This window comes from Pelodiscus sinensis, unplaced genomic scaffold (genome assembly GCF_049634645.1).
Source record: "Pelodiscus sinensis isolate JC-2024 unplaced genomic scaffold, ASM4963464v1 ctg34, whole genome shotgun sequence".
Lineage (NCBI taxonomy): Eukaryota > Metazoa > Chordata > Testudines > Trionychidae > Pelodiscus > Pelodiscus sinensis.
In genome coordinates this window covers 4,950,042-4,963,872 of record NW_027465849.1, presented here as the reverse complement: position 1 = coordinate 4,963,872, position 13,831 = coordinate 4,950,042, and the positions used below count along the sequence as shown (strand labels likewise).

General features: G+C 51.4%; 1 protein-coding gene across 2 annotated transcripts in view; it reads right to left on the bottom strand.

Moving 5' to 3' along the window:
- Nucleotides 1-12,423, bottom strand: part of LOC102457390 (transmembrane protein 87A-like) — a 31,411-nt gene extending 18,988 nt beyond the window's left edge. Inside the window, exons 1-3 of one of the 2 annotated variants that reach the window (XM_075915300.1) lie at nt 12,249-12,423; nt 8,780-8,846; nt 6,301-6,389 (exon numbers count right to left, since the gene is read on the bottom strand). In XM_075915300.1, the coding sequence (XP_075771415.1) occupies nt 6,301-6,389; nt 8,780-8,846; nt 12,249-12,377 (285 nt within the window). In that variant the 5' untranslated portion in view covers nt 12,378-12,423. The remainder of the gene's footprint in view (nt 1-6,300; nt 6,390-8,779; nt 8,847-12,248) is intronic. The other variant, XM_075915299.1, reaches the window with a different exon arrangement.
- Between the last annotated feature and the right edge of the window lie 1,408 nt (nt 12,424-13,831).

Below are 13,831 nucleotides of genomic sequence, written 5' to 3'. Positions count from 1 at the left end.
ATCACCCACTCAGTATGCTCCAGCCAACATCCTAGAGAGAAGGGCGGGTGAGCCGCCCCCCCCTCCCCCCGGGGTAGCCATGACATTGTGCATCAAGGAGACTCCAGCAGGGAGGGGTCATTTCCCAGCAAACGAGTGGAAAAAAATCAACACCCTCCTCCCATTCAGCTCCCCCCAAGAATTAGTCTACATGGGGAAAGAACTGTGAATGAATCTGGTTTAAATTCACAGCTTTTAGTTCACACAAGAAGGGCCAGACCAAAGGCCCATCTAGCCCGGTGTCCTGTCTGCCAACCGTGACCAGTGCCAGGTGCCCCAGAGGGAATGAACAGACCAGGGGATCAAATATTCCCTCCCGTTGCCCATCCCCAGCTACTGGCAAACAGAGGTAAGGACACCGCCCTGCCCAGCCTGGCGAATAGCCATTGAGGGACCTATTCAGCTCTTTTTTGGTACCCTGCTATAGTCTTGGCCCTCACAGCATCCTCTGGCAAGGAATTCCACAGGCTGACTGTACGTTGGGTGAAGAAATATTTCCTTTCCTTTCCTTTCCTTTGAACCGGCTGCCTATTAATACATCTGGCGACTCCTAGTTCTTATGTTATCAGTAAATAACACGTCCTTAGTTACTGTCTCCATACCCCATGATTTATAGACCAGTGTTTCCCAATTGGTGCTCCGTGGAACTTCAGGGTTCCGCAAAACGAAAGTAAGGGTTCCGTGAGAACGCGGCATTGCCCCGCCCCCTCTTAAAGAGACAGAGTATTTTGCAGGTTTTTTTGCTCAACCAGTTCTGGAGGGGCTTTTTTTTTTTTTTTTTTTTGCACTTGCCAAATTTTACTCTGGGTTCCTTGAAATTATTTTAAGCTGAAAAGGGTTCTGTGGCCAAATAAAATCAGGAAACACTGTTACAGACCTCTTCATATCCTCCCTCTCCCCCCAGTTCTCCCTTTCCCAATCTGAAAAGCCCCAGTCTTAATCTCTCCTCATACGGAAGCCGTTCCATACGCCTCATCATTTGTGTTGTCCTTTTCTGAACCTTTTCCAATTTCAATGTATCTTTTTTGAGAAGAGGCGCCCACATCTGCCCGTAATTTCAAGACGTGGACATACCGTGGGTTCATACAGAGGCAATATGATATTTTCTGTCTTACTATCTATCCCCAACACTGTGTTCACTTTATTCACTGCCACTGCACACTGGGTGGATGTTTTCAGAGAACTATCTCCAATGCCTCCAAGATCTCTTTCTTGAGTGGCAACAGCTAATTTAGACCCCATCATTTTGTATGGAGAACTGGGATTATGACTTCCAATGTGCATTACTTTGCATTTATCAGCATTAAATTTCGTCTGCCATTTGATTGCCCAGTCGCCCAGTTTTGTGAAATCTCTTTGTAACTTTCTGCATTCAGCTTTGGACAGAATTATCTTGAGTTGTTTTTTATCATCTGCAAATTTTGCCTCCTCACCATTTTCCTCTTTTTCCAAATCATTCAGGGTATGTCTACACTGCAAAGTTAATTGGAAACAACAGCTGTTATTTCGAATTAACTTTAATAGTGTCTATACATGCCAACTTTAATTCATATTTGGTAAATCTCATTCTATGAGGAGTAACGCCATTTTCGAAATATTTGAATAGCTATTTTGAATTAAGTGCTGTGTAGACACTTAATTCGAAATAGGTGGCCTCCAGCCCTTCCCAGGGAGCCCTGGAGGCCACTCTGGGCACAATCAGGAAAACTTACTCTCCTCTCCCCCAGCACCGGAGCCATTAAAGGGGTAGACCCTGGCCACAGTGCCTATGCCAGTTCCAAGCCTGTCAGCCCAGAGCCAGCAGTGGCCACTGGGGCCCCTGACCCAGTGGCCCCAAAACATAAGCCAGCAAGCCACTGGCAGCCAGCCCTCCACCACTCCCCAGGAGCAGTCTGCCAGCTCCCAGGAGCCTGACAGGGGCTGGAGAAGGCAGGCGCCTTCCTGGTCCAGGATGGAGATCCTGGACCTTATTCAGGTTTGGGAGGGATGCCCCCAAGGTCCATGATCTCCACACTAGACGGAGGAATGCGGCCATCTATAGCAGGATAGCTGCCAGCCTGGCCACCAAAGGCCACATGCGAACCCAGGAGCAGGTCTGCATGAAAATCAAGTTGGTCTGGCGAGACCCCCAACCCTGGGCCCTGAGCCTCCCCTCACTTTCCCCTTCCAGCTCCCTCCTCCCAGGATAAGTGGAAGGACGTGAGGGAGGAATGGGCACGAGCCCCCAGTGGGGAGAACCGCGGTGGCTCTGAGGGCTCTTCTGGGTGGACGTTCTCCCGCAGGGCCTCCTGGATCCTGACAGCCCTCCTATGGACTCCTCGGCTGGCAGCCTGCAGCAAGTGCAGCTGGGCTGAGGGCAACAACCCCACAAGATGCACCGGCGTGCCCAGGGGCAGCTCTGGCTCCATGTGGCTGAGTGCTGCGGTGTCCTGAGTGCGGGCACTCAGGGCACTCCAAGACAGGAATGCTTTGCTGTCCCTCATTGAGGTAAACAAGCAAGCGGGGAACCCTGAAAACTGTCTGTCCAGGGTGGGGGTAGGGTCCCTTTAAGCACAGAGCTCAGTTAGCCTCAGACAGCAGCACCACACACTAATTCCTAACCTGATGCCCTGCCGACACTGGTTCTGGCCAGCCTGAACTTCGGTTCAGGGTCCACTCAGTGTGGACACGATATTTTGAAATAGCAAAACGCTATTTTGAAATAGCTTTTGTGTGTAGATGCGTTAATATGAATTAGCTTAACTTAATTAGAAATAGTTAATTCGAATTAACTCGAATTAACACTGTAGTGTAGATGTACCCTTAGAAATGTGTTGAACAGCTCTGGTCCAAGTACAGACCCCTACGGGGCACCACTAGTCACCTCTCTCCATTTGGAAAACCGACCATTTATTCCTACCCTTTGTTTCCTGTCTTAATCAGTTACCAATCCATAACAGGACCGTCCTCCTTATCCCATGACAGTTTACTGTGCTTACCAACTCTTGGTGAGAGACCTTGTCAGAGGCTCTCTGAAAAACTAAGTACAGCATATTCACTGGATCCCACTTGTCCACATGCTTTTAAACCCCTTCAAAGAATTATAGCAGTTTGGTGAGGCACAATTTCACTTTACAAAAACCATGTTGAATTTTCCCCAATAAAACATGTTCAGCTCTGTGTGACAACTCTGTTTGGATGTCTACACTTGCACCCTCATGCAAATGAAGACATTCAAATTGCAAATGAAGCCGGCATTTACATAATCCCGTTACGTTTGCATAATCGTATTATGGCGCTATTTAGAAGTAACAAACGCAGCATAGATGAGGCTATTTCGGGAGAACACCCTTCTTTCGAAATAACTGTTAAACCTCATTTTATGAGGAATAAGGGTTATTTCATGGGAAGTGTGTTCTCCTGAAATAGCTCCATCTACACCGCGTTTGTTACTTCTAAATAGCGCTATTTCGAAATAGCGCCATAATGCAATTATGCAAATGAAGCACGGGATATGTAAATCCCGGCTTCATTTGCATCGCTCTCTTGAAAGCGTAGACATACCCTTCTTTACTATCGTTTCAACCAGTTTGCCTGGTACTATAGTTAGACTTACTGGTCTATAATTGCCAGAATCACCTCTGGAATTATTTTAAGAAGCTGGTGTCACATTAGCTATGCTCCAGGCATCTGGTATATACACTGATTTAAATGACTGGTTACAAACCAGTTAGTTGTTCTCCAATTTCACATGTGAGTTCTTTCAGAATGGTAGGGTGAATACCATCTGATCCTGGTGACTCATTAATTTATCAATTTTTTCTAAAATATCCTCTAATGACACCTCTCCTCCGATCTGTCAAAGAATGGCTCAGATTTGGGAATATCCCTCACATCCTCAGCCGTGAAGACTGATGCAAAGAATTCATTCAGTTTCTCCACAATGGTCTTGTCTCCCTTCATTGCTCCTTTAGCATCTCAATTGTCCAGCGGCCCCTGGGTGTTTAGAAGGCTTCCTGTTTCTGAAGTACAGGCGACCCCAGACTTACGAACACCCGACTTATGACCCCCCACATTTCCAACCATTTTTTTCCCCATGCGAGAGAGCTCCTAAAACCCCCCAATGTACGTCCGCCACTCGCATTTATGACAGATTCAACGCAGACTCCATGCATCATCCCAAAACAGGAAACACACAAGGTCAGTCAGACTCTCCAGTCTGCAGTTCCTGCTTGAACGGTGAGCGTCTCCGCCACGTCGGTTTTCACTTTTTAGTTATTTTTGTGCATTATTTGAACCATTTAGTTTAGTTTTCCTCCATTTCTGTAGTCAATTTTGGTATTTTTAGGGTATGAAATGGGTTTCCAGGAACAGAACCGCTACTTATAACATTGCGCCTATGGGAAATAAGGGTTTGACTTACAATGGCTTGACTTACAATGGTTCTCCAGGAACCAATTAGGTCGTAAGTGCAGGGGTCGCCTGGGCTTAATGTTTTTCCTGTTACCTTTGAGGTTTTGGCTCACTGTTCTTCTAATTCCTTTTTGACCTTCCTAATTATATTTTGTACATTTTGTTTGCTAGAGTTTATGCCAGAGTCCTTTCTATTTTCCTCACTAGGATTTAACTTCCACTTTTTAAATGATCCTTTTGAACTCTTATTGCTTCTTTTACTTTGTTTTTAGCTTCTCTGATTATGTTTTTTAATCTGGGGCACACATTTAAGTAGAGACTGTATTATCGGGTCTTTGAAATCTCTAAGCATGAAAACTTTTTACTTTTGGCACTGTACCTTTTAATGTATAATTAACTTCCTACACATTTTTGCTTAGTTCCCCTATCTGAAATTAAATGCTATAGTGGTGGGCTGCTCTGGTGTTTCCGCTACCACAGGGATGCTAATTATATTACAGTCACCATTACCAAGAGAAGAGTGCAGGGGGATGTGATAGCAGCACTCAGCTACCTAAGGAAGGTTCCAAAAAGGATGAAGAGGTTCTTCTCAATGGTGACGGATGGCGGAAGGAGGAGCAATGGTCTCAGATTTCACTGGGGGAGGTCTAGGTTGGATATTAGGAAAAACTATTTCCCTAGGAGGGTGGTGAAGCACTGGGCTGGGTTCCCTAGGGAGCGGTGGAATCTCCATCCCTAGAGGTGTTTAAGTCCCAGCTGGACAAAGCCCTGGCTGGGATGATTGAGTTGGGATTGGTCCTGCTTTGGCCAGGGGGCTGGACTCAGAGACTCCTGAGGTCTCTTCCAGCTCTAGGATTCTGTGATTCAAGAGGTTTCTCTATTGCTCCATGTGGACATTCAGTGACCTTAATTTCGTTAATCTGAATTTCAGTGAATTCAACTCCACTGAATTAAGGCCACTTATTCCAAAGGAGCAGCCACACAAATCATTAATCTGGTTTAACTGTCCCAGATTGGCAATTCTAAATTTTCCTTAAAATTGAGAAAATCCCTAAAATACCTCCACGCCAACAACAGTACCACATGTCCCCACTGTCCCCTCCTCCCCCACTCCCTGACACTAAAGGATTTTAACGATAGTTTGTACTGGGGCGTCTTCCATCCAATGGCTCCAAAGCGATTTATACACATTAATGATGCCTCCCAAACCCAGCTCCCACCATTCACTTGCAAGGTCAGTATCATCCTCGTTTCACAGAGGGGAAACTGAGGCATGGGGTGGGGAAAAGAACTCGCCCAGGATTATAGGGAATCCATGGTACAGTTGGGAACAGAAGCCAGGAACCCCGACCAGACACCATTCCCCAGTCTCACGCATTACACTCTGAGTGCCAGGAATAGAACCCAGCACTCCTGGCTCCTGCTCTAACCACTGGACAAGGGTCCCTCTGGGAGAGTAGGTGTAAAAGGCCTCTATGCTCAGAGCTCTCATGTAGGGATGGTAATCATTTAATTTGGTAACCGTGTAATTGCTTAAAAAAATCTTAGCGGTTACACATGCTGCGGACTCTGCAGTATATAGATTAGCTTTATTCTGCAGAGCCTGTAGCAAAGTCTCCCCAGAAGCAGAGCTGGCAGCCCTTCCTCACCCGGCTCCTGGGGAGGAGACTTTGCTGCCCTGCCACAGCAAAGCATCAGCTAATTGGTTAATCAGTTAAACTCTAACATCCCTACTCTCATGCCAACCAATCTGTTCTGAATCCTTCGTCCATCCAATCACCCCACTTCCTCCGCCTTTCCCAAGCGTCTCCTGCTCCCCTCATCACCCAGCAAGCAGAGCCCAGGCCACGAGGACACGGAGGGGCTTACATCTATGTAGACTTCGTTGTGACAATGGGAGCTCCGCAGGTACCAGGTCAGGTTGAGGGTCAGCCCCGGGGAGCACGCCTTTGGCAGCACTGCAAAACAGAGGAACCTTCATCACCCAGCCAGCGAGCACCCAACACCCCGGCAACGGAGCTGCAGTCATGACCCATAATCCTTCTAGTTTTTGCCACGTGTGGAATACATTTGTATGTGCACCAGGGCACGCATGGATGTGCACCACCAGTAGCACTGCATGCTGCCTGCTGTGGGCACTCTGATAATCAGCGGGGTGGCACCTGAATCTCTCTTGGGGGGCTGCACGAGTCATTGATCACGACAGGGTGCAATGCAAGCCGTTTGCCTCCTCAACAGAAAAACACAGAGATAACATCAACATTGGAAAAAATATGGAGATAAAACGGGGAGCCCTTCCCCCACCATCAGAGTATGTAGTGGTGTGATGGGGGTGAGACCGGAGATTAGATAAGATTAGAAGATGCTAAACTTGGAAGGACTTACGACTGTTCGCATTTACGACCGAAGCTGTCATAAAAGGCGGACCCCGAGTTACAAATGCGATCCGTGCTTATGAACAGCGCGGTCGTGTGTAACTCTATGGGGTCCGATTTACGAACAAACCGAGTTATGACCAATTGCTTGGTCTGTAACCAGTTCTTAAGTCGGGGAGAGGCTGTAAATCTGAAATTATTTTGCAAGGGGAGCTGGGGCGGGGAGGGAGAGGAAAGGAGTATCATTAACCCCACTTCACAGACAGGGAAACTGAGGCAGGGATGGGTCGGGTCAGCAGTTGAGCCAGAAGCAAAAACCAGCTCTCCCACGTCTCTGGTCAGAACTCAAGCCACACAACATCTTTTTCGGAGAGAGACCAATTTGCTTCTGTCCCACCAGCAAAGGCTGAATATTTGGGACTCCACAGGCCCAGGGACCTTGTTCAGCTGGAAGGGCCAATCCGCAATGGGTCAGTTTTCCTTTCAGTTTCTCTCGCTTCCTCTCCAGGGTACAGGCACTAAGCAAATCCACCCTGTGTGTGGCTGCCAGAGAACGTCAACCCCCAGCATGTTGCTGTTACATCCCTCACTTGAAGCGTTGCCAGCTCAGCTGATCTCCGGCACTTAAAGCCCCAACCACTGAATTTACACAATCAGATGAGACTCAAGACAAGCCAGAAAATCTGACTCCCTCAAGCATCTGATACCAGAAATCAAAACACGAGGTGTGTTTTTATTAATCATTTTTCAAAATCTCATCATTTGCCAGTCCATCATGTGATGCTGGGGGAGCCGACATGCAGGTTTTAAACCCCTGAGCTCAGCAATACAGCACAAGGGACTCACTAGCAGAGCCCTGTGCAGATACAAACTTTGTAGCTGTAAATATAAAACAGGTATCTGTGGATTTGCAGAGTTCTACTCATTAGCTTCAACAGAAACAGATTCCATGCTGAAAACTTAGTTATCCTGCTAACTCAGGGCCTGTGTTTCATATTCTTTTGCAACTGAGATTTTTTATTTTTTTTTAAAAAAAAAGCAAAGACATTTTGTGATGCTTTGGAACATTGTCCCTGGCTCCCAACAATAGGACGAGACACATATTTTGTATGTTCCTTGGTGACATGCACAACTGTCACTGCTGATCTTCGCTGAACACTGGGGCTGTTTTAAATGTTTTCTCTCTCTCCCTGGAGTTCTGAGCACATAGCATAGCAGCTGCTGAAATGACACATAACAGAGTAGTATTTTGATAGAATCCAAAGGGCTTTTCAAAACAGGACATTTTTAAATGCCCCAGCTCAGTGAGTTACCTATCACAGAGTTCTTTCCGTTTATTGGACAGCTCCAGTTCTCTAAGATTTAGTATTCCCCTCTCAGGAAAGCTGAGATGAAAGGTTTCAAATCTGGTTGCCTAAAACCGAGCTCCGTAAACTCTGTATTTAGGCTCCTAATGAAGGGCTGAACATGCAAACACTTAGGCATATGCTTCTCACAGCATGCTAGATCTTCTTTGACACAGTTTCCCATTAGCAAATAGTTTTCAAGGAACCACGTGAACCGAGATGAAGCTTTGTGGAAAACGTTAGGAAAATGGTTAGAAAATGGCCAGACATCCCCCAAATGCTCTATGGAATCTGAAAATCCTGCCCCCATTGGGCTTTAGGAGCTTTACACATCTGGGTCTCCCCTGTTTTGGCTCAAACGTTTTGCATGGTTTAGCTGATGGATATTGGGAGGCCCAGTTATCATACACACAACACCCCTCCCTGTTCTAAGCCATGTTTCAGGTAGGGCTGTAGATGATTAACTGGTTAGCGTCACCTTTACTAGGTGACACTTTCCGGTTATGATTAACTGGCACAGCCCCCACCTGTCCTGCCGAATCATGAAATTATTAAACCATGCTTAACTAGTTACCTAATTAAATGAGATTTTACATCCCTAATTTCAAGACCTCTGAAGCTACTCACCCTGGAGAGCGATTGAAGAGCCATTGAACATTGTCTTGGAGAACACAAACAGGTTCTTCGTGTTATTCTGAAAAGGCAAGGGTGGGCGGATTATTTCAGTCACAAGATAAGAAAACCCACGGGGGGGAGGTGTTTGTCCCCTAAATAAACTGATGCAAGGGACTCCAGAAATGTGCACTAGCAAAACATCCTAAATAAATCACTCGGGCAAACTGCTTTGCAAATAGCCTAGAATGGAAAAAGTTTAGCACGGCTGCTTCCAGGGAAGGACAGAAGAAAGAGCGGTGTTTCATCCCCCTAACTTGTCATCAGGAGAGCCAATGAGAAAGGGCAATGAAGGAGGCAGCATGATCCAGTGGTTAGAACACAGGCTGGGTACTCACTAGGACTGCATCCCACTCTCAGCGCTTTCCCTTCCCACATTTTATCATGTCTCTTTGGATTAATCTCTCTTACTAGGGGTTTGCACAGCACCTAGCATGACGGGAGCTTGGCTGGTTCCTCCAATAAAGGCAAGAGTACTAGCAGCTTCCAAGCGGCGAGACTGAGAGGAGATTAGAGGACTCAAAGGACTGAGGTTGTGAGTTCAAATACAGTCTGCTGCTAGCGAGGAATAATAAATGGGATGGGATTGGACTGTTAGGGCTGTACAGGTGAGGAGACAGCTGAGGAAACCAAGGGGAGTGGTAGGAAGTCACTGAAATAGAGATGGTGGGAGATAGGGATGGGGATAATTAGCGAAAGCAATGAGCTTAGTCAAACACAAACACCACAATGTGCCGGGCTGTAGGTGTTATGGGCTGGAGATCACATGACCCACACTGACCAAGTTCCTGGCTCTTCCCCCCAAGTGGCTGCTCCAGGGCAGGACTAGTGGAAGGTTCCTGGGAGGGGAGGGGATCAGGTGGACTCTCAAGCTGGTGAAGTTTTAACAGCCCAAATGTGGTCACGCTGGGGAAAACCAGTCAAATCTGTAAACACGCGGCCACCTTCAGCAGAGATCTCCAGGATGTATGAATTGAAACTGGGTCGCAACACACCTCTGCAGCAGGTGCAGACAGGGAAGCAAGACACCGTGTTACGTCCAGACACAGCGGAAGAGCCACAATGAAGACCAAGGAGTCCTGACTCCTAGTTTCTCTGCTGGAACCATGTCCTCACTCAGACCCAGAATTAGGCAGAAAACCCAGGAGTCCTGACTTTCATTGCTCAACATCCCCCATTCTACTTTGTGAATAGAAGGCAGGTTCCCAACTCCCAGTCACCTTGCTGTAACTTCCTCCTCTGTTTGGTTTGATGAGAAGCAATCCCATTCCAGGCACATCCCATTTTCCTGGCATAACCAAACGCTTACGCTGCTTTAAGTTGTAACAACAGGAAGCTGCCTACCAAATTCGGTAGTCCTAGTTCTCACCGTTTGGGAGGAGTTCTTGGACAGACAAACTCTCTCAGTTATATAGTAGATAAGAACAGAACAATTATTTCCTCTGCATATTTTATACTAGGAAACCTGGCAGCTGTGGGATTGAGGCACTAGACGGGGATCCAGGAGATCCATGCTCAGAGCTCGACCACTAGTGTAATCTACTCGCCCGTGGTGAATAGATTACAAGCTGGCACAGTGGTGCAGCACAATAAGTGCATGCGCAGCATGCCGAACCATACGGCTGGTGAGCAGGGCTCGCTGCTGCTTGGCGAGCCCTGTACAGGCAGTCCCCGGGTTACATACAAGATAGGGACTGTAGGTTTGTTCTTAAGTTGAATTTGTATGTAAGTCAGAACTGGTACATATTGTAGGGGAAACTCTAGCCAAACATTTCTCCAGAGCTCAGTTTTATTCTCCCACACCTCACTTCCCTCAGTCCTTTATTCTCAGGTGTCTGCTGAGAAAAGCCACTCCGTGTCTCCCTAGTCTGCTCGGGGGGGGGGGGGGGGGGAGCACGCTAGCTTCGCGTCTCCCTGGTCTGCTGGGGGGAAGCAGCTAGTGCGGGGTTGCCTCACTCCGTTTGTAAGTAGGGATCCAATGTAAGTCGGATCCATGTAACCCAGGGACTGCCTGTATATGCTTAATTCCCAACTTTGCATTGGATTTACCTTACAGAAGTCATTCTTTGAGCCTCGGCTCCCATATGGCAATTTAGGGGCCAAAATTCACCCTCCCTACTTCCCTTTGTCTCTCAACTATTTAGACAGAACGTTCTTCAGGCCCGAAAAGCTCTCTCAATCTGCATAGAGCCCAACGCAATAGGGCCCTTTCTCAGCAGGAGATTCCAGCCTCTACCATTATACGCTTGTTGTTAAATAATCATGTCTTGTCTGATGCAGGACACTTCGCAGCGAGTGGACAACCAGTGGCATTTGACATCGCAAGATACTGAAAGCTACAGCAAGTCAAAGAGGGAGGGATTTGCAAAGCAGATTGCTCGAAACTTTAGGGAGTGTAAACATCTCTTTAACCTATAAAACTAAAACACATGCCGGAGAAAGGCTATCTCTGGTAAAAGATTTCCATGCACACAGGCCTGCGCTCAGAGCGTCCATACTTAGGTAGCTTCCCAGCCCTGCAGGCACTGGAAGGCTCAGCAGTGCACTGCCAAGGCTCTCACACCAAGCAGCAGTGGGCACAGGGCTGCTGAAGTTGTACCCGTGGGGATACTTTGACCCCTTTCCCCAGTGTAGGCTGTAGGTGAAGTGAGGAGGCCCCATGGCCCCTAGGAACAGAACAGACCCTAAGAGCACGTCTGTTTCACAGGACAAGGCAAACAAGCAGGTGGAACAGCCTGAGTCATGCAGGGGACCCAAGCCCTGTGCCAGTATGGGAGCACGTAGGGATCCAGAGCAGGGTCTCCCTCGCCATAGGGGCCCGCAGCAGGGCACCCCCGCCCCCCCTCTACAGGGGCCCCCCCGCAGGAGAGCCCCTCACCCCACAGGGCCCCCCCCCCGCAGGAGAGCCCCTCACCCCACAGGGCCCCCCCCCGCAGGAGAGCCCCTCACCCCACAGGGCCCCCCCCCGCAGGAGAGCCCCTCACCCCACAGGGCCCCCCCCCGCAGGAGAGCCCCGCCCCCTCTCCCCCATAGGGGAGCCCCTCGCCCCACAGGGCCCCCCCGCAGGAGAGCCCCGCCCCCTCTCCCCCCATAGGGGAGCCCCTCGCCCCACAGGGCCCCCCCGCAGGAGAGCCCCGCCCCCTCTCCCCCCATAGGGGAGCCCCACTGGGCCCCCCCCCGCAGGAGAGCCCCGCCCCCTCTCCCCCCATAGGGGAGCCCCTCGCCCCACAGGGCCCCCCCGCAGGAGGGCCCCCCCGCAGGAGGGCCCCGCCCCCCAGGGGCCCGCAGCAGGGGAGCCCCGCCCCCCCAGGGGCCCGCTCTCGAGGGCTCTGGGCGCCGGGCCGTGGGGGGATGGGAAGGCGGCCCCGTAGGGGGCGGGGTCTCTGTCGCGACAGGCCCCGCCCCTCGCGCGCCGCCGACTCACGCTGTGGGCGCTCAGGAGCCAGCGGCCCCGCTCGGAGCCCGCCCCGCCCGCCAGCGCGGGCCCCAGCGCCAGGAGCAGCAGCAGCGCGAGAGGCCGCGTCCCCGCGCCGCCCCGCCGCGCGGCCGCCATCCTCTTCCGGCCCGGCACCACGTGACGCGCGTCGTGGCCAGGGGCCGGCGGGAAAGTGCCAGCCCCGGGGCGGGGCGAAACAAACCCCGAGCGGGGACCGGGGGGAAAGTGCCAACCCCGGGGAGGGGCGAAACCAACCCCGAGCGGGGACCGGGGGGAAAGTGCCAACCCCAGGGAGGGGCGAAACCAACCCCGAGCGGGGACCGGGGGGAAAGTGCCAACCCCGGGGAGGGGCGAAACCAACCCCGAGCGGGGACCGGGGGGAAAGTGCCAACCCCGGGGAGGGGCGAAACCAACCCCGAGCGGGGACCGGGGGGAAAGTGCCAACCCCGGGGAGGGGCGAAACCAACCCCGAGCGGGGACCGGGGGGAAAGTGCCAACCCCGGGGAGGGGCGAAACCAACCCCGAGCGGGGACCGGGGGGAAAGTGCCAACCCCGGGGAGGGGCGAAACCAACCCCGAGCGGGGACCGGCGGGAAAGTGCCAACCCCAGGGAGGGGCGAAACCAACCCCGAGCGGGGACCGGGGGGAAAGTGCCAACCCCAGGGAGGGGCGAAACAAACCCCGAGCGGGGACCGGGGGGAAAGTGCCAACCCCAGGGAGGGGCGAAACAAACCCCGAGCAGGGACCGGGGGGAAGTGCCAACCCCGGCAGGGGGAATCATTCCTCCCTTTTCTGACAACGGGCTGGGAAGCAGGCCCAGGGAAGGGTGAAAAAATACCCCCCCCCCCCCCGCCACCGCAGGGGCTAGGGCATAAAGCCACACCCGGGCTATATAGAGCCAGCCAAGGGACAGCGCCCCCTACTGCCCTTGCCCTGCAGCACAGCGCCACCTAGCGCCGCACTGGGGCACTGCTCAGCACTGGCTGTCCGAGAAAAGCGGCCCCTCCTGCCCTCCTGCAGCACTGCACTGGGGTCAGCACTGACTGCCAGGGGACAGCGCCCCCTACTGCCCTCGCCTTGCAGCACAGCGCCACCTAGCGTCACACTGGCTGTCCGAGAAAAGCTCCCCCTCCTGCCCTCCTGCAGCACTGCACGGGGGCAATGGGGTCAGCACTGACTGCCAGGGGACAGCGCCCCCTACTGCCCTCGCCTTGCAGCACAGCGCCACCTAGTGTCACACTGGCTGTCCGAGAAAAGCTCCCCCTCCTGCCCTCCTGCAGCACTGCACGGGGGCAATGGGGTCAGCACTGACTGCCAGGGGACAGCGCCCCCTACTGCCCTCGCCTTGCAGCACAGCGCCACCTAGCGTCACACTGGCTGTCCGAGAAAAGCTCCCCCTACTGCCCTCCTGCAGCACTGCACTGGGGCAATGGGGTCAGCACTGACTGCCAGGGAACAGCGCAGCGCCCCCTACTGAATCAGCCTACCATACTGCAAATAGGTTCAATCCTAGAGACCCTGCCAGGCCCCCTGCAGGGAAGCTTGTGCTCTGCTTGAAAAGTACAAATGAGG